This window comes from Anastrepha obliqua, chromosome 1 (assembly GCF_027943255.1).
Source record: "Anastrepha obliqua isolate idAnaObli1 chromosome 1, idAnaObli1_1.0, whole genome shotgun sequence".
NCBI classification, from domain to species: Eukaryota; Metazoa; Arthropoda; class Insecta; order Diptera; family Tephritidae; genus Anastrepha; species Anastrepha obliqua.
The window spans coordinates 176,467,552-176,488,949 of NC_072892.1; the positions used below are offsets into that span (position 1 = coordinate 176,467,552).

General features: G+C 42.0%; 1 protein-coding gene across 1 annotated transcript in view; it reads right to left on the reverse strand.

Annotated features, from left to right (window-relative positions):
- The window catches only part of LOC129241666 (uncharacterized), a 296,838-nt gene that overhangs the window by 240,920 nt on the left and 34,520 nt on the right, over positions 1-21,398 (reverse strand). Inside the window, exons 7-8 of the mRNA XM_054878126.1 lie at positions 2,254-2,649; positions 1,006-2,129 (exon numbers count right to left, since the gene is read on the reverse strand). Of these exons, the coding sequence (XP_054734101.1) occupies positions 1,006-2,129; positions 2,254-2,649 (1,520 nt within the window). The remainder of the gene's footprint in view (positions 1-1,005; positions 2,130-2,253; positions 2,650-21,398) is intronic.

Genomic DNA, 21,398 nt, shown 5'->3' on the forward strand with positions numbered 1-21,398 from the left:
ATAAACATCTGATAATTTATATTAAAAATTAGCGCTTTTCTTTGAATAATAACAACACCTCTTATGGGAAAACTCTTTACAATAAAAAGGAAATGAAATGCAATTAAAAAAAAATTAGTCAAATTAAAAAATTAAGTAAAATGAATTAAAATAAAATAAAACTTAAAAATATAAGCAAAAAATTAAGTAAAATAATATAGTATTAAGTAATGGACTATATTCCCTGTGAAGTTAAATAGAAAATATTTAAAATAAAATTCTCATCAAAACGTTTGAAATTTTGATGCATATTTTTTAAGTTTTTTTTTAATTTTGTACAAAGTTTGAAGCCTTAGAGTTCTATCGTATTTGTTGTAGTATGGATTATATTCTTTTAAAGAAACAAACAAAAATTAGTTAATAGTTTAAACTTTCCAAAATGGCATGCTGCTATTTTTGTGAACACAGGTGTAAATTAAAAAAATAAAATGGAAATGGTGTAGGGATGTACGATGTATGTATGTATCCTTGTGGAGACATAATTAAGTCACTTTATGTTTTTACAAAATTCTCAAAATTTTTGCCATTAATTAAAAAAAAATGTATATAGTTCATTGTAGAAAAAAACAATTTAAATATTTCAAAAAAATTGCATCAAAATTTTGAATTCTGCAATTAGATTTTTTAGATACTAATTTTTATATTCTAATCAAAGCCAAATCCTAATAACGTTTTTGTTTTAATGAAAAAGTTTATATCTCTGCTTTTTCTCTCTCTCTCTCTCCTTCTTTCTCCTTCCTTCTCTCTTTCTCCTTCTCTCTCTCTTTCTCCTTCTCCTTCTCTCTTTCTCCTTCTCTCTCTTTCTCCTTCTCCCTCTTTCTCCTTCTCTCTCTTTCTCTTTTTTTATCTTTCTCTCTATTTCTCCTTTTCTCTCTCTTTCTCCTCCTCTCTTTCTTTATTCTTCTCTCTTTTTTATTCTTGTCTCTCTCTCTTTCTCTCTCCCTCCTTCCTCAATTATCTACTCACCCTCACAAGCACCGCCAGTAGATGTTGTACATTCAACTCCAATCGCATGTTCGCATTCTTACCCCCAACCGCTCGCAAAAATCCGCCGATAATCTGCTGCACCCCACCACGTAGCATAGGGTCAGTGTGATTGTAGTAGAGCAGCACATCTGTCAGTTGTTGTTGGTGCTGTGGTGGCACCGCTGGCAAGGGTCGTCCGCTCATATGCTCATCAATTTGCATCAAAGCAGCAACAGTGGCCGTTGCGGCAGCTATCGATTTGCGTTGAGATTTAGTACGTTTCGGTGGACGCGGAGGCAGCATTTGTGGTGGAGTATCCTCCACCGATTCAGTCACTTGGTAAGCAGATGGCAATGGCTGGCTTTGCTTTCGTTGCTCCTGCTGCTGCTGTTGATGTTGCCGCCGTTGCGCCTTGGATTCGATAATTTCCGACTTTGATAAGATTTCCATCTGCTGCTGCTGCTTGGCCGTTTTACTAGGCGTGCCGCGTACTTGTTGTGACATTAGCACCGGATCGGCGCTTTTGCTTAGCTCAGTCGGAGTTGAATGGAGAAAATAGTCGCAAGTACTTTTGCCAAAATGATCGTCTTTGATTTCGAGTAGCTGCAATTCGGCGGGCAAATCGTTGGCACCAACAGCTGCGGCATCCACGATTACCGGGTTGTTTTTGACGAAATCGACCGCATCCAAATGCTCATAATCTTTACCCAAATTCGAACTATAGCCGCTGCCGCTGTCGTCGCTTTGTGGCATACTCGGACTGCCGCTGGCACTCGAGCTTTTCGAAGATGATTGTGTAGTGGCGGCGGCATTTCGAACTGGCGACTGCTTGCGCAATTCTAGTAACTCTCGCTCACTGATCTCCAACGGAAGCTGCAGCACTTCAGGGTCGACGCTCACACACTGCGCCAGCACAGATAACGACAGACTCTTGATGGAGATGCGTACTTGGATGTCATTGTGCAGGCCATTCGCTTGGCCGGTGAGCAGAAAGCGTGCCGCGATCAAGCGCGCCGTGTAGCGTATGATGGATTGCTCGAAAAGAGTGCCTATTTTGAGAGTGAGCAAAGGTTGTAACGGCGCAGCCTGCTGAAGTTGCGATTTCTCGTTAAGAAAGGGATTCACTAGAATGCAAAAGAGGTTAGGACAAGCGAGTTAGTAAACATAACGTAAACACGCACACATGCACACAAAAAAAAGCACACAGCTATGCGAAAATATGAGTTTAAAGTGCTTTTGCAAACCTACCATTTGGTATGCGCCGCTCCATTTCATTCTTCTCGCTTTGTCCACCCATCTCAGTGTCAATTTCGCCCACGCTATGCAAACTCGTGTCCACCAACAATGCCGTGGATACCGTATCATCGTGCATGCCCAACGAAGAGCTGGCATTGGATTGTGTGTACGTGTGCGCGGAATCAGATTGCGGATCAGCCGCCGCGGAGATACTCGAATCCTGCACTTTATTGCCACTGCTAGTTGTTGATATCAAAGAAATACTATCTATGGGCGCAGTACTGCTCGCTACCACCGACATGGTAGAGACAACATCCACCTTCTCACTGGTTGGGGTTGCGGCGCTTTTTGTAGGTGTGGCGCGTGCTCCTGACGATGGGCGAAACAGTTTGCTCATCGACTCGGAAGCTGAAAGGAAGAGCAGCCATGGAAAAAATAAATTATTTGATTTGAAATTACAACAAACAGTTACAGTTGCGGTAAACATTCCCATGGCAGCCGGTTCTACGTTACCGGAATGACTCGGGTTTTTCCCGACCAAGGGCTGCCGCCCCAGTACACTAGCCCTGTCTAGTGTATCGTATATCAACCAAACCCTTACGTCACAGGAGCAAACTCTCGCAGCAAACCTGCTCCAAATACTTCTCCTCAGGGCTGGAGTTGAATCCAATCCTGGGCCAGAAGTATTCTACTGCTGCGTCTGCCATCAACGGCTCCACCCGAACTCCACCTCGGTTAGGTGCAATAAGTGCAACGGGTGGAGCCACCTTAAGACCTGCTCAGGCCTTAAGTCGCACAGGGAGTGGACCACACGGTATGTGGCCACGTGTTGCTCCCGCCAACAAGCGTCTGATGCCTCCACGGCTAGCACACCCCCTGATAGGCCGGAAATACCAACCGCCACCACAACCCACACCTCCACGGTGAGGAGCCTATCGGAGCAACACAACTCCCCTTCAACCCCTCCCCTCCCTTCCAGCTCCAACCCCAGTGCGGGGACAAACCAGCAGCTCCTGGTCCCCCGCACAGTCTGTTCCGTGTGTCAGGTCGTAATACCTCGGAATCTGGTAACAGCCCAATGCAATTCCTGCAATGGCTGGGGCCATTTTCGGAGATGTTCCGGCCTGCGCACCACCCGTGAGTGGACAACTGCCTACGTTGCCCCCTGCTGCAGAGCTCTGCACCCACAACCGCCCTCGGAGGCGCGGCCGCCCACCACCATCAGGCCGCAACAGCCACAGTGGATTGCGCAGCAGGCCCAACGCAGACAACACCACGCGTCCCTCACCCCCCGGATTACACTGACCTCACCGAGAAGCTTCAAGCTTCTCCAGCTAAACTGCAACGGACTTACGAGTAAGGTCGACGAGATAGTCGACTTTATGAGCCGGCACAGTATCAAGATAGCTGCGGTCCAAGAAACAAAGTTGCACGCTAGGTCATCTCTGATCACCAGGGATGGCTACAACGTGCACAGACGTGATCGCGAGCGAGACAATGGTGGTGGCCTAGCGTTTATAGTCCACCACACTGTGCAGTATCGTCTTATCGACGAAGGAATCGACCGCAGGGACAGCACCTTAGAATGTCAAGGCATAGCTGTCCGGTCAGGCGATTCCGAGCTCGAAATATTTAATATATATATACCCCCTGTCACCTGCTGCCCGGCTGGATATCACCCTGATATAGGTGCGCTCCTCAGGGGTGAAAACCGATTGGTTGTAGGTGACTTCAATGCGCATCACGATCTTTGGCATTCAAGCCTGCCAAATGATCGTAGGGGACAACAACTGGCAGAGCAGATAGACGACTCGACATTCAGCACAGTAAACGACGACGCCCCCACCAGGGTAGTGGGCAATTGCAGCAGCTCGCCTGACCTAACAATTGCTAGCGCTGGTCTGATAAATAGCATAACGTGGCGACCTATGCTATCGCTTGCATCAGACCACTTGCCCATTATCGTCTCGATCGAGAGACCTGCCGACTTCGTTTCCGCGAATCACCGGTCCTATTTTAACTTTAAAAAAGCTAATTGGGCCGGCTTCACGGAATTCACCGAGGACACCTTCGCCGCTCTTCCCATCCCCACTGATGTGCGCGTTGGCGAACGCGCATTCCGCAAGGTGCTCACAGCTGCTGCGGCTCGCTTCATCCCAGCTGGATGTTATAAGGACATACGTCCTCATTTCCCAGCAGAAGCAGCCAGTTTAGCAACCGAGCGTGACCACCTACGCCAGGCCGATCCCGGGGATCCCCGCATAAGGGATCTTAATTTGGAGATCCGGCAACTGGTAAATCAACACAAGCGGACTAAATGGGTTGAGCACCTGAAGACTTGTAACCTCACCTCCGGAGTGGGTAAGCTCTGGTCCACCGTTAGGTCCCTGTCGAACCCGACGAAACACAACGACAAGGTGGCAATCACCTTCAACGGTTGTACTTCGTCGGACCCGAAGCGATGCGCGAGCTATTTTAGCCGGCTGTTTACACTGCATCCTCCGGGCGACAGAACCAAACGTCGTGTTACCAGAAGGCTGCACAAACTGACGAACGACAGTGCGCCACTTACCTTCTCCGGTGATGAGGTTCAGGGGGCCATCAACAAAACGAAGACATCGAAAGCCATTGGCCCTGACGGACTTAACGCGCTGATGCTGAAGCATCTGGGACCCCTGGGAGTAGGATATCTCACAAGGGTCTTCAATTTGTCTCTGGCCACTCTCATCATCCCTGACAAGTGGAAAGCAGGGAGAGCGGTCCCACTATTGAAACCTGGGAAACCCGCCAACCAAGGGGAGTCTTATCGGCCGATAACTCTCCTTTCCCCAGTAGTGAAGACACTTGAGGCCCTCCTACTCCCACTCTTCACGACACACCTGGCCCCAGCCCCACATCAGCACGGATTCCGACGAGTGCACAGCACCACCACGGCACTCACCGCCATAAACGCCCAGATAAATCGCGGGCTTAACCAAAACCGCCCCTGCGAGAGGACTGTCCTAGTAGCGTTGGACCTAAAGAAGGCTTTCGATACAGTCAGCCATTCCACGCTACTAGATGATATTTATCAGTCGACACTCCCGCCAGGGCTGAAGAGGTGGTCCGCGAACTACCTGAGCGGTCGGCACTCGTCAGTGATTTTTCGAGATCAAATGTCAAAGCAGAGGAAGATTAAGCAAGGCGTACCGCAGGGTGGTGTCCTTTCACCCTTGCTTTTTAACTTCTACATCTCGAAGCTCCCCCAACCACCAGCGGGAGTTTCCCTGATCTCATACGCTGACGATTGCACGATAATGGCGTCGGGCAATGACATCGATGGCCTGTGTTCCAAAGTGAACAACTACCTCACCGACCTTTCTCGCTTTTTCACTGCGAGGAATCTCCAACTTTCCCCCACCAAGTCCACGGCGACCCTTTTCACCACCTGGACAAAGGAGGTCAAGCTGTCCCTGAAGGTAAAAGTCGATGACACACCAATTCCGACTGTGAATAACCCCAAAATTCTGGGTGTAACCTTCGACAGCTTGCTCTCCTTCTCTCCGCATACAACCGCAATTGCCACTAAGGTCCAAAATCGCAACAAGGTCCTCAAATCGCTGGCCGGCAGCACTTGGGGCAAGGACAAAGAACTGTTGCTTTCGACATTTAAGGCAATTGGCCGGCCGGTTCTAAACTATGCTGCGCCTGTCTGGTCGCCTGGTACTAGTGATTCGCAGTGGACAAAGCTGCAGACATGTCAGAATACTGCCATTCGGACAGCGACCGGGTGCCTCCTGATGTCGCCCATACAACACCTGCACAACGAGGCACAAATGCTCCCAGTTGCGGAGCACAACAAATTGCTCAGCAAGCAGTTCCTGCTGGGGTGCTACCGCAGGTTTCACCCCTGCAGACACCTGCTTGAGCCCGAGCCGCCTCCCAGACACGTCAGGAGACATCTCCTCGACTACGCTGACGAACTCCAGGACAAAACTAACCGAGACCTACTGGACAGGACAGTATTCAGACAGTCAATAAACGACATTCACCGGGAGACCGTTACCACCTTCATGAACTCCCGTCCTGTGAATGCCGTAATCGGAGTCCAACCACCACCCATTGCAGATGAAGAGCTCCAGCTTCCCCGTGAGACTCGTGTAACATTGGCACAATTACGTTCTGGATATTGTAGCAGGTTAAACTCCTACCTATCCAGAATCGACCCCGACATACCAAACACATGTCCGGCATGTGAAGGGACCCCGCACGACACTAACCACCTCTTCACATGCCCCCTCAATCAGACTCATCTAACCCCCCTCTCCCTCTGGACCAAACCTGTCGAAACAGCATGTTTCCTGGGCCTACCCCTAGATGAGCTAGACGAAGATGACAGATGATATACCTACACTGACAGGGCTAACTACGCTGTTAAAAACAACAAACAACAACAACAGTTGCGGTTAAGCACAAGCACAAGAAACGAAAAGTTAAAAGAACAAATTTGTTGCCACATTCGTAAGTTATTAGGAAACCAATTTCGCAAAGTTTTAATGCAGTTTTACACTGGAAATTAACGAGTGGGTATACACTTAACTGAAAACTTGTAATTTCGCGCTTCCTGCAACAACACTTAGAGCATACAGACACGTGAGTATCGCGCTTACATATACACATATACATACGCACACATAGAATGGTTAGAGTTTTTACAATAGATGATGGCCTGTAGCCATGTAATGTGCGGTTCGATAAATGAGTTGCTGCATGTTTCGAGGTTTATGCGGTTTGACCAATGACCAAGTTGCATGCAACCACTGTGGACATTGCAACATTACTGACGCTGATGAACATTTTTAAAGGTCCAAAGAAATGTGTTAGGAGATACTCGTTAGTGTTTATAGGTTTTGCCTTGAAAGGGATTAAGCCCAGTCAGCGATAAGGAAATGAAAAGAACAAATTGAAGCGCGATGGAACGCATTGAATCAGAAGGAAACGATTCAGAATAGTATGGAACAAATGGGTATGGAACAGAATTTAAGTAGCTAAAAGAGGTTCTCATATTTTTGTAATTTCTTTGGCATTCCACAAACTCCACTGAAGTAAAAGAAAATACTAATGGATGAGCTTGGACGGCACGAAGATTCTATAAATTAAATGTAAAACTTTAAACGAAATGAAATGGAACGTGTCGAAGTGCAATGGAGCGAAAGGGTAATAAGCAAAAGCATCGAATAGTTCTCGTTGTTTTTTTTTTTTTTTGAAGAAAATACAAATTTATTTTGAAAAAATGGTTACAAGTGAATCATTGAAAGTATTGCCCATCGCTGGCTACTACTTTTCCCCATATTTCTGGTAGATCTCGAATACCGTATACCAACGTGGTCCCACCAAATACATAGCATAACCTTCGCAGCTTAAATATTGGGCCGAGGCGACGACGTAGAAGCATGACCGGGCAGTCCCCATGACTTTATTTTCTTTGGATTCCTGTAATGAATCCATTTTTCATCACCCGTCACGATGCGATGTAGAAAACTCTTCCTCTCTTCATTTTTTGCCACTGGAGCAGTTGTTCACAGGCGAGAAAACGACGTTCAACATCACTTGGTTTTAAGGAACCCAAGTCCCCTGTTTCTGAGTCATTCCCAAAGCATGCAATCGCTTGGAAATGGATTGGCGGGTAACTCCTAATACTAAAGCAAGCTTTACTTGCGTTTGACTCGGATCCTCATTGAGCAATACCTCCAATTCAGCGTCTTCGAAGGTTTTTGGCCTTCCTTTACGCGGACGGTCGTCAACGGCGGTTTGCCATAATCTGCCGAGGAGCGACCGCTATTAGGGCGAATATACGAACGATTATACACGGATTGTGCTGATTAAAAGCATCTGGCGGGTGATATTCAACCTGAGAAAAGATTTTAGTACCGGGAAAGTAGAGATGACTACACATCAGCCTTCAGACAGCTACCAAAAAATCGCACAAGGTTATGCCCGCATGCGTGCAGAGACGGAGAACGGCTTTGTTAGCCTCCTGATATCTCTCGACTGCATCCTTAAGGAAATAAAATGGCTGATGAGCTTGCCAGGAAGAGGACTGAGTTGGTCTTATAGACCTCCTACCCGGTCATCGGCATTTCCCTGACTGTTGTTAAAGGGAAATTGCACAACTTATTTCCAAGGAAAGCACAGAAAATATGGAGCTTCATTTCTTTATGTGCTGTTTCGAAACCCCCTTGGCCCCAGTACAATGGAGGGATGACATTGGTCGATCGGCACACACGCGAAAAAGCTAGGTTTACCATTTAACCCCATTTCAGAAGCTGTCGGGATCTTTCAGAAAAGGTGACCCTTGTTCACTTTCTCCGTGAATCTCCAGGTTTGGTGACCAGACGATTAAGGTCTCTGGATGCTTTTTTGAGCAGTGCTCCAACCCAAATCCCATCAACCTTCCCTATTTTTTCATTAGCTCGGTCTGGCTGTAGATATTTACCCGTTGGAGGTCTCATAATGGTATCAAAATGACGCTTTAGTAACCAAGCACTCATATGATATACCAAAGTATTCAATTGTCATCGAAAAGAAATTCAAATATTCTCCGATTGGTTTCAAGCGCACCATCATCGAGCATACGGTCCTCATTTCAGCTTGGCTGTAGGGAAATTTCTTTACTTGCTCGACCGTTGTTATATTAGTGAGCAGCCGATTAACTAGTTCTTTAATGTTGTTGTTATTGTTGTTGTTGTAGCAGCATAAACATTCACCATACATATACGGGGAATGCTGCGGGAGTGACAGACTTTGGTCGGATGCAAATCCGGGTGATTCCGTTAACGTAGAACCGACTGTCGTGGGAACGATGGCTTAAACTTTAGCTTGTTAAGGAGCTCCTCCCAGAACCCCCTCCATCTACTATCCGTGAGCAAGTTCCCTGAGCTCTGCCCTCAATGATACTTCCCCGTAGAACCTTCCGTCAAGGGTTGTGGAAGAAGCAGGTCCCACTTGGACCTAGCATGAGACTATTCATGTCAATCACCAAGGTGATGAACTCAGACTTTCTAAAAACGTTGGAGTACCTGAAGTTGAGTTTAATTTTACCTTGGAAGCCCACGGAAACGCCACTTAGCATTGCGTATTAAGCGCTAGAGTAGGAGTGCTTCGAAGCGACCCTGTGATTCGAATGAAAGGAGCTCGTTGGACTCTCGCCAGCTGCTTAACCAACGTCTACCAAACAGGACTCTATACAACATAGTTGGCTTCAGACTAGTATCAAAGACGCAATATGTAAACTGTGTGAGCCATACAAGGAAACTGTGATGGTGCAATTGGACCTTCAGTGTTTTTATGCCGCCTTCGAACGGCAGATGGTTTTTTAATATATGAGAAGTTTTTTATGTCAGAAATACTCCCGGAGGTTTGGCATTGCCTCTCGAAGTGCAACCGCTATTAGAAAAAACATTTTCTATCATTTGGTGTTTCGTGTTCGGGAAAAAAGTTGTAGTTGCGGTCAATTTCTTTAACAAATCTCGGACAGGAATATTCAGCACACAAAAAACCAACTGATGTCAGACTGAATTTTAAAAATTACAAATAATTCTATGCCAATATCAATCAAATTCAGGTTAAGAATATTTCAACATGCAACACAAAAAACACAAAGTGAGCCACACTGGAAAAGAAAAATAGTTTTACAACCATTTGGCTGTTGCCTTCTCACATTAGTTCACTTCCCAAACACCTAGCCGAAGCTGGAGGTTGTGCGCTGCTTGGACTACCCAACCGAGGAATCACTTCTGGCCATGCCGAAGTAAATAGCGAGAGAGCTTTCGGCAAGGTGCACCTCTATGGACAGCTCCATCGCCATAGTAGTTATACCTCACCGACTTAGTAGTTGCACTACATTGACGGACACTCAACTGGTCATCTTTTGACAACGCGCTAGAAGAAAATTAGACTCAACAGATGAGAAATGAAAATATTTATTTCACAGATGAGAAAATGTTTACTGTTGAAGAAGTTTCTAATAAGCAAAACAACAAAATCTATACTAAAACTTCCAAAGACTTAAAAATGCTGTTCCTAGGATTCAGTGTGGCCATCATCTAGCCTTCGTAATGGTTTGGTGAGGAGTGTCTTGTAAAGGCGTTACATCTCTTCATTTTTGCGAAAAAGGGGTTTGACCGGGGCAAAAATGTACCAGGAGGATGTCTTAGAAGGCGTGGTGAAGCAGTTGAGTAGAGAGGCTTTGGATTTCACAACAAGATTCCGCTCCAGCCCCTAAGACACAAACCACCGACTAAAAACCAATTTTCCTGGGTTCTTAGCCGCAGAAGATTGGTCATCTGGAGGTCCAAATCTGAATCCATTGGACTACAGTTTTTGGTCAGAACTGGAGAACATGGCCTGTCGAAGACCTCACATAAATTCGGACGGTCTAAACAATAGGAGACGAATTTAGATGCTAAGAACATGAGCGCTCCTTCTTGCTTAACAATCCAAAAACTCTATTCAATTCAATGGTCGATTGGGTGCATACGATTACACACACACACACCGCCACACAAAAAATTGGTGCAGCATTAGAACCAGCTGCCGTTAAAGTTCACGCTGTTACACATTAGTTGCATTTTTTTTCTTTTCTTCTTTTTTTCACTTACATTCAAAATCATAGAGTTAGGAAGCATTTTGTCATGCACTATTTTGCTGAACGAAAGATTTTTAAAACTTTAGAAAAGTAAAGTAACACAATAAAATATTTGGTTTGATGGCGAGTAAAAGTTGCAAGTCAAGCGAGTAGTTAAAGGCAGAAATGTGCAGCTAACCAGATAACTTTGGGCACTCGGATGCGTTGACAAATTTGCTGACTTTGACTAACTTTTAGAAGCAGCATATCAGTTCTGATAGCCATCTCGCAGTGATGACTTACATATGTGTGCATATGTATGTAGGCGACAAACGTCGTTATTTGGCAATTAGCGAGAGGCAAAAGTAAAGGACAAGACAGTTTAATAACAGTTTGGCAACGGCGAGTTTCAATAGATAAATGCAGCTAGCGGACTTTTGCACAGCCGTGATAATAAGTACATTTGGAAGAGCGTAAAAGCCTTCAGTAATATTAAAAATAAGGCCAAAATCAATTTATTAAAGAATTACACTGTGCTCGAATTTTCAATATTTTGCTTGGGAAAAGGTGTTAATAGCTGATCTTACCTAATTGAGGGCTTCTAGGAAGGACAACGGACAGGAAAAGGAACGGAAGGATATTTTTTTTGTTGCAACGTCTGTGCAATAAAAAACGTACTTCTAACTACGCAAAGAATGTCGGACGACCATGCACGATCAATGGAGCAACGTACTTTACGTACCGCAACTGAAGACGAAATCGGCTTTCGGCAAGCCCGTAAAAATAGTTGGTATGACTAGGAATGTCGCGCTGCCGCGCAAAGGAAGGATACTGCTTATAACGTCACACCTCGACGGGGCGAAACGGCGACCATGTGGGATCGCTACCGAAAGCTAAGAAAGGAAGAGAGACGTATTATCCGAAAGAAGAAACGAGAGGCCGAAATATGTAAGTGCGAGGAGCTTGAGATGCTGGCCAATAGGAACAACGCCCGAAAATTTTACCAGAAACTTTAGCAGCTTTCAGAAGGCCTCAAGACCGGGGTGTTTCCTGTAAGAACAAAGACGGCGATCTGGTGACTGTCTTCCAGAGCGTACTTAAATTATGGAAGGAACACTTCTCGAACCTATTAAATAGTGACAGCTGCGCATATCACTGAGAATGTGAAGATCCCGATACCCCAATCGTTGACGACGGAACTATCGTTCCGCTACCCGACGATGATGAGATGAGAATAGCGATAACGCGGCTAAAGAACAACGCAGACGCGGCATCCAACGGACCGCGAGCTGAGCTATTCAAACATCACGGCAAGGAGCTGGTAAGGTGCATGCATCAGCTTCTATGCCAAATATGGTCGGATGAAAGCATACCTGCAGATTGGAATTTAAGTGTGCTCTGCCCAATCCATAAGAAGGGCGATCCTGCAATTTGTGCCAATTACCGCGGGATTAGTCTTCTAAATATCGCCTATAAGGTTCTAGCGAGCGTATTGTGTGAAAGGCTGAAGCCCACCGTCAACCACCTGATTGGACCTTATTAATGTTGTCTTAGCAACATGCCAAGTCTTGAAAAAGGCGCATGAAAGGAGAATCGACACACACCATCTTTTCGTCGATTTCAAAGCAGCATTCGACAGCTCGAGAAAAAGTTGCCTATATGCCGCGATGTCTGAACTTCGAATACAGCTATACAAAATGACGTTTCTTAATACCAGCAGCGCCATCAGAATATATACAGTGGCACAGTAAAGTCTACATACCCCATTGAAAAGCGAGGTTTGGAGATTTCTGTGAACATTGTAGCATTAGAATATATTCCAAACAAATCCAATCTAACAACAAACAATAAATTTTAACAAAAAAATTTTAATCCAAAAATATTTATTAACAAAAACAAACAAAATTCATTTTCCAAACACAGAAAAGTCTGCATACGGCTTTGTAGTGGAGTACACAAAATGCAGTTCTGTACTCAAACAGTGCTACCAATCACTTCAGGCGCCTTTACTAGATACCGTTAGTTAGAAAGAAGTTTAGTTCTTCGATATTTATATTGTAGCTGTGTTAATTTAACCAAAATGGGTAAAGAAATCTGTGTTAAAGTACGTGAGCTAATTGTGAAATATTATAAGGAAAAAAATCTTTAAGAGAGATTGGAGAACTGGTCGGACATCCAAAATTAAGCACTCAAACAATTATTCGGAAATATAATCACACTATTAGTGTAGAAAACAAACCAAGAAGTGGTCGCCCACCTAAACTGACTCCTCGTGCTAAGCGAAAAATATTGTTAGACGTGCAAGAAAATCCAAGAATAACAGCAATAGAAATTGCAAAAACCCTGAAAAATCAGGATATTGCTTCAGAGCATCCAGAAACGGTGAGACATTTATTGAGAAGCAATGGAATCCACAACCGTGTGCCTCGAAAGAAGCCATTCATCAGCAAAATAAATGTGGAGAAACGAGTCGAATTTGCTAAGAAATATATTGATGCATACGAAGATTTTTGGGCTAATGTTTTATTTAGTGACGAAAGCAAGTTCAACGTGTTTGGCTATGATGGCAAACAAAAAGTATGGCGTCGAAATAATGAAGCATTATTGCCCAAAAACTTGCTTCCTACGGTGAAGCACGGTGGTGGCTCCATAATGGTTTGGAGCTGCATGTCAGCGGCTGGGGTGGGTAATTTAACATTTATTGATGTTAATATGGATCGCATGGTATATTTGAACATTCTCAAAGATAATTTGAAGCAATCCGCGAGTAAACTTTTGTCTTACGGCGGGTTGGTACTTTCAGCAAGATAACGACCCAAAACATACCGCTGATGTTGTCAAAGAATGGCTACTATATAATGTGCCCCATCAACTTCATTCCCCACCCCAGTCACCGGATTTGAACTCCATAGAGAATTTATGGGATGAATTGGATCTTCGCATTAGGAAAAGGACAATTAAAAATAAACAGGACCTCAAAAATGCTTTACTTGAAGAGTGGAATTTAATTTCGAATAATTACACAAAAGTATTGGTAAATTCCATGCAAAATAGATTAAATGCTGTTCTAGAAAGTCGTCGCGGACCCACCAAGTATTAATTCTGTTGTCTTTTTATTTCCTTTTAAGTGAAACACTTTCTTTTTACAAAGTATGCAGACTTTTCTGTGTTTGGAAAATGAATTTTGTTTGTTTTTGTTAATAAATATTTTTGGATTAAAATTTTTTTGTTAAAATTTATTGTTTGTTGTTAGATTGGATTTGTTTGGAATATATTCTAATGCTACAATGTTCACAGAAATGTCCAAACCTCGCTTTTCAATGGGGTATGTAGACTTTACTGTGCCACTGTAAGTACCTTTCCAAGCTGTTTGATACCAAACGATGTTTCGGACAGGGCGACACGCTGTCATGTGACTTCTTTAACCTGAACTTAATCGCTCGGGCACAATTTTTTATAAGCGCGTACAATTGTTGGCTTATGCCGATGATATTGACATCATCGGTCTTAACAACCGCGCTGTTACTTCCGGTTTTTCAAGCCTGGAGATAGAGGTAAAGCGAATGGGTCTGGTGGTGAACGAGGATAAAACACAGTCCCTCCTGTCATCAAACAAACAGTCGGCGCACTCGCGCCACGGCACGCACGTCACTGTTGACAGTTATAATTTCGAGGCTGTAAAAGACTTCGTTCATTTAGGAACCAGCATTAACACCGATAACAATGCCAGCTTGGAAATCCAACGAAGAATCTCTCTTGCCAAGAAGTGCCTATTGGACTAAGTAGGCAATTGAGTAGTAAAGTCCTCTCTCGACGAAAAGAACAAGCAATCTGCAAGGCTCTCATCATGCCCGTCCTAACGTATGGCGCAGAAGTTTGGTCGATGACAACATCCAATGAGGCGTCACTTGGAGTGTTTTAGACAAAGATTCTGCGGAAGATTTTGGGAACTTTGCGCGTTGGCGACGGTGGGTATCGCAGGCCACGGAACGATGAACTATATGAGCTTTATGACGACATAGACATAGCGCAGCGAATAAAGATCCAGCGGTTACGTTGACTGGGTCATGTCGTCCGAATGTATGCAACGCGCCGGCTCTGAAAGTATTCAATGCGGTACCAGGTGGTAGTAGCAAAGGAAGACGAAGACCTCCTCTGCATTGGAAAGATCAGATGGAGAGGGATTTGAATTCATTTGGTTTGTCTAACCAACGCCGGTTTACACGAAAAAGAAACGACTGGCGCGCTTTGTTAAACTCGGCCAAATTCGCGTAAGTGGTTATCGCACCATACAAGATTAAGAAGGAAGGACAATGAGTTGGTCGCGATTCCCAAAATTAACTCAGAATGAATTACTAACAAAAGAGGTAATTCGTTTTCAAAATTTTGTATGGCAAATTACGTAAATATGAGGTCGCTCACGCTTTTGCCAGAAAACACAACACCACATTTTGTTGGGTCCACGGCCACTCTGGAGTGAAGGGAAATGAAAGGCAAGGAAAGGCTCTGAGCTTGAGCTTCAGTGAGTGGTAGAGGGCATTGACATTCTTCTAAACGAACATTATAATTTTTCAATTGCAGTGTACTTGAGGTTAATAGTGGAAACCAATAGAAAGTGGTCTCTGACTACTAACTGTAGGGTCTCTAAAGCGCTCTGACCAAAACTGAATCTTAAAAGGACAAAATGTCTACTTGGATGCAACAGATCAACTATCAGTATCCTCATAGGCATTATTACGGGTCACTGCACTATTGGCACCCTAGCCAGTAGAATGGGTGTGCCTCACAATGACTTTTTCCGGAGTTGGAAAGTAAAGAAGAAATTGAGTCGGTACAACACCTCTTCTGTGAATGTCCTGCGCTTCCATGCCATGCCAAATATCTGGGCGATTATTTCTTCAAAGACCTGGGAAATTCGCAAAATGTCTCACTGGAGGAACTGGTTACCTTCTTAAAAAGATCTAAGCGATTTAAGCAACTTAGAGGATGTAAATCAAATGCAGGCATGGAAATCATAATGGGCCTTAGGGGCACCGAGTGCCTTGTCTTAGACAAGCAACCTGGCTAGCCTAACCTAATTTACGTAATTCGAAGGGTAATTGGAAAGTGAATTAAGAAGAAAGAGAGCGAGGTACGAGTGGTAGAGCGAATTTCATGCCGTGGGAACAAAGCCTTACATCCGAGGAATATTTTACGAGCATAATTAATTTAAAACAAATTAACCCTCTACCTCCCTCACATATGACTAATTCTTTGACAGTCAAGAAGCAAAGTCTTATTATTTGGAGTTGAGCAGACTGCTCGAGCGCTCAGAGTTATCGGTACAGTTTTTTGCTCATCTTAACTACGCTTACTAATTTTCTACATAAGCACACAGCATAATTTTGGAAAAGCACAATAAACCTAACGGTGCAGTATGCGAATATAAAGCAAAAACAAAAACAACAACAAACATGCGCAACGACAAGGTAAACAATGAAAAAGATTTTAGTACTTTGGCATGCAGGACATGAAGTTGCATCTTAAGTAAACAACATCAACCAAAATTGCAACAACAAAAAAACATGCGATATGCAGCAAGGCAACGCTAATGGTTACAACAAAAATAGAAAAAACAAAAACACACAATACACAACAAAAACTAAATAATAGGAGGTAATACGAAGAAGAGTAAACAAATGCACACAAAGCACAAAACATTGCGGGACAGGATCAGAAAAACAGCTAAACAAATCAAGTAGCAGTAAAAAAAAAGTAACACACATACATACGTAAGGACATGCAAACACATGCACAAGTAAGCACAAGAGTACCTACAAGCAGCTAAGTGCTCAGGATGCACAACAACAAGTACAACAAAAAAACTTCATATATTTCCTTGCACTCATACGATTTGAGTAACCACATTTTATCACGTAACCCATTTGTCTTATCCAGTTTGTTGCTTGTTTGCGATTTTATACTTTAACAACAAATACAACAACAGCGTACAAGAGAAAAAAAAACAGCCAGGAAGAAAAAACAAAGCTTCAATTGTTTTAAACTTATGCAGCTGCAGAATGTCAGCAGTGGCAGCGACGAGCAGTGATACAGCTCGAGAGATTCAACGGTATTTTTTCGAGTATAAGTCCTGTGAGGATATATGGACATGGCTATGTATGTATGTATGTGTAGGTTGGCATGGGTTTCAAATGTTTGTATGCAAAGCCATTAATCGTAAGAGGGACGCAGAATTGAAAGCTGCATGCGAATGTTGAAAATGCACGGGCACGCCTACAAAACCCTGGCTCAAGCTACAAAATAAAGCCATTTAGCCCATGGAGTATGACTCTGTGGCTTTGTGTATTTTTTATATCAACATACAAAAATACATATACATATACATATACTATATTTTAGTATATACAGTGACCGACAAAAGTCTACATACACCCCCATTTCCACTGGCTTGAAAGTTCAAAAACTTTACTGAAAAATGTGTTTACACAGTTTTGTATGAAAGCTTTTTCTAATCATTATAAACTTAAAGAAGCCCATACATTAACATAAAATAGCAAAGCTTGGCAAAAAAAACTAAAATCAACGCTGACAAAAGTCTACATACAGTACACAAATATCTCACTCCAGCGTGAAAAACTTCACTTAACTCTAAGTAATGTTGCTTCTTAGTATTAGTTGGTCCACCATTAGCATCAATTACAGCTTGAAGCCGTCGTGCAAAAGCTATATTGCTTCAAGCTTCTATTAGTCGTTCTTTGAGTACTGAAGCGCTTGAAATCGGATTTTTTCTAATTTTTCGATCTAAAATTTCCCAGACATGTTCAATAATATTCAAATTTGGGCTTTGCGGTGGTGTATTTAATTGCCTTGGAGCATGGTAAAGCAGCAAATCCTTCAGAATGTGTGCCGTGTGCTTTGTATCGTTATCCTGTTGAAAGGCCCAACCTGGGCCAAGCTCTAAATCATTCACCGAAGATTTCAGACTGACTTCCAATAGTGATTTGTATTTATAACAATCCATATTACCTTCAATAAATACTAATCTTCCAACTCCAGACCAACAGCTCCCCAAACCATTACATTGCCGCCACCATGCTCCACTGTTGATACCAAATTCTTCGGACTCAGTGCCGCATTTTTTTCCTCACACTTTTGCTCTTCCATCGCTACCGAATATATTAAACTTCGACTCATCTGTAAACAAAACGTTTTGCAAAAAATCCATTCCCTTTTCCCTGTGTGCTTTGGCGAACTCCAGGCGAAGTTTACGGTTTTTTTTTCAGAAATAAGAGGCTTTTTTCGTGCTGTTCTACTATGAAAGCCGTTTTTTTTCAGATCTCTTTGAATTGTTCTTGGATGAACACACTTGTTGGATGAGAGCTTGCTACATCCTCGGCCACTTTCGGAGCAGAAACTTTTAGATTTTCGTCCACTTCTTTTAGAATCAAGCTAACGTCTCTGCGATATAGTTTGCTCGGGCTGCCACTGCGCGGCTTATTTTCGGTGGAACCACTATTTTTAAAGTTTTTTACAATGGTCTGGACTGTTGCACGTCTTAAGTTTAAGATTTTTGAAATTTCGCCACATGATTTTTTTTCTTTCCTATGGTGAATAACTAAATTTCTAACGTCAACTGAATTTCTTTTCGAGGAGCATTGTAGATGCTTAAGTATTCAATTTGCAACTAAAATCAATATTAGCAAAGCAACAAACATAAGAAAAGGAAAGAAATAGACAAACGGTACTTTACCGTTATCACAACATAGGATATCAGAGTACAACCTAGGAAACCGCTTCTGTATGTACACTTTTGTCATCGCTGTTTTGCGTTTTTCAACATAACTGTGTTGTTTTGTCCAAAGAATGGATTTGTTTTAGTTAAGTCGATTAGAAAAAGATTTCAAATTAAATTGCATAAACACATTTTTAAGCAAAGTGTTTGTACTTTGTAAACAACGAAAGGGAGGGGTGTATGTAGACTTCTGTCGGCCACTGTATGTACGAGGGTCGCTTGAAAGTTCGTGTAAGTTCAAAGAGATGGTACTACTGGCGCACATCGACATTATGTTGAGGTAGTATTATCTCTTGGAAACACACACACCAATTTTAAGCCCGATCGGTATATTTACTTGGGTTCGGTATTCGTTTCAAACGAGGGAGTCGAGTGATTTGCTTTCCATCACGACAACGCACCAGCTCACGCCTCAGCAGTTGTGGTCGCAAAATTCATGGAAAAAGGGCTCCAACTCGTTTCACATCTCTATTATTCTCCAGACTTGGCTCCTTCGGATTCTTCGGACTACTATTTGTTCCCCAATTTGAAGAAACTGCTGAAGGGGAAAAAAGTTTTTATTCACACCAGAACAGCGTTGGACGAAGTGCATTGGCCTTAAAGGAGACTATGTCGAAAAGCAAAAGAGGTTTACCCCAAACAATTAGAGTCTGTGTCAGAAGAAAAGAACCGGTTTTGTTCTTGTAACTTTAAAATGTTGATGACTTTCCGAGCGCGGCATTGAAAATGTGTGGGGAACTATGAAAACGCATCTTGCCGGAAAGCAAGTCCACGATTTAAATCAACTCATGCGTCAAGTTCGCAAAATCTAGTCTTGTTTGTCGACGAGCTGCGCAGAAAAGCTGGTTCATAGCATGAAGAAGATGCCAGGCTATACTCGACAACGATGAAGACTACACGGCTTATTGCGTAATTGCGACTCGTAGTTTTGTGCTTACTTTTTATGTAAAAAATATTTTAAATATATATTTTTTATACTTCATGAATAATCGCGGTTCCTTTTTTTTGACGCAGACTGTTAGTAGTTTTTATGTTTTGCATGAACTTTTCAAACGACCCTTGTATATGTAAACATGCATACCTATACAAATGCAGCCACTCCACTCATCCTGTGCTGTCACGTCGCGTCGTCATGCACTTAATTAGAACTTTTGCGCCTCGTTCCTGGGTTCTTGTAAGATACTTCACGGTAGTCATCTTTTTTGGGAAAAAAATTAGATACCCGTGTCTGCATATGTATGCGTGCAGGTATGTATGGGCATAAGGGTGCGGCTTTTTCGCCGCAATTATAAAATTTCGGATTTTTTAAGAGTTTCGTCAAAATATTGCGAAAAAATATTACGATTTAAGAATAAAACCATCAGAAATAATATAAAATTAAAATTTTTTTTATAAAAAAATAAACAAATATACATATAGTACATAAATATATAATATTACATATAATATATGCACACTATTACGTTTGAATTCAGAAAAAAATCCAACAAAACTGAGACGCAAATGCTTTTGATGACTTATAAACAATATATTAAAATTTACTTTTTTCATAAAAGTTTTTTTCATAGAAGTTTTTTTCAAGTTTTTCACGTAAAATCACATAAAATATGCGAAGAAATTTGAAGTGTAAGAAAATAGATTTCCAATAGAGATCTTCCGGTACAAATCCAAATTGATCAAGATTTGGCTAAATTATTAAAGTTTTTCTTCAACCTTTCTTCCAAGAAAGACAAAAACAACATCAAAAGCCTTATAATTTTTTTTTTTTATTCCGCTGGAAAAATTTTTCAAAACTTTTATGCAAGCCTTTGAAGCTTAAACTCTTCCATCATCTGAGGTGAGTTTTCGGAAAAAAAACTTTTTAAAAACTAATTTTATTTATAAAGACTAATTTTTTGAGATTCTTTCAAATTTGAAATTTTTTTAAATCTTAATATGTTACCGAAGTCTTTAAATGTAACAGATTTTTATTCCGAAGGAAAAACATTACCAATTTTATCTTTCTTTCAAACTTAAAATTTTTTAATCTTAATATTATTCCGAAATATTTTGTTGGAAGACTTAAAGTGTAATAAATTTTTTTGACTCCGAAGAAAACCAATTTTATTTTTATTCAATTTAGAAATTTTTTTAAATCTTACAATAATATTTTTTCTAAATATTTTGGTGGAAGTGTTAAAATGTAATACATTTTTTTGACTCCGAAGAAAATCAGTACCAAATTTATTTTTGTTTCAAATTTAAAATTTTTTAAATCTCAATATTTTTCCGAAGTATTTTGAAGGAAGTCTTAAAATGTAATAGATTTTTTGATTCCGAAGGAACAACGGTGCCAATTTTGTTTTGTGGAGTGATGCACCCTAATGCAGATATGTATGTATGCTAGTGAAACTACAGCACGCCTTAAAATTCATTCTTTTAATCTGTCAGGAAATACAAATCCATCGCGTGCAGCGACAGATTTGGTAGAAGCTTGCATTCGCATGAACCAGCGTGTTATTGTGTGTGTGTATAACACCCGATACACATTTAAATTTAAAAGAACTTCTAAATTAATAGAAATTTAATGTATGCCATTTGTGGTAAAAACCAAGGAACTGGAATCATTTGTGTAACAATGCTTTGTTTTAATATTTTTGGTAAAAATTACCAACACATCCATTAATGGTTTCCGGGTGATTTTTGTTTTTAAATCGACAGCGCAAACAACTCTATAATAATCGAATTAATATAAATTTTTCTTTCTCTAAATTCGAACTC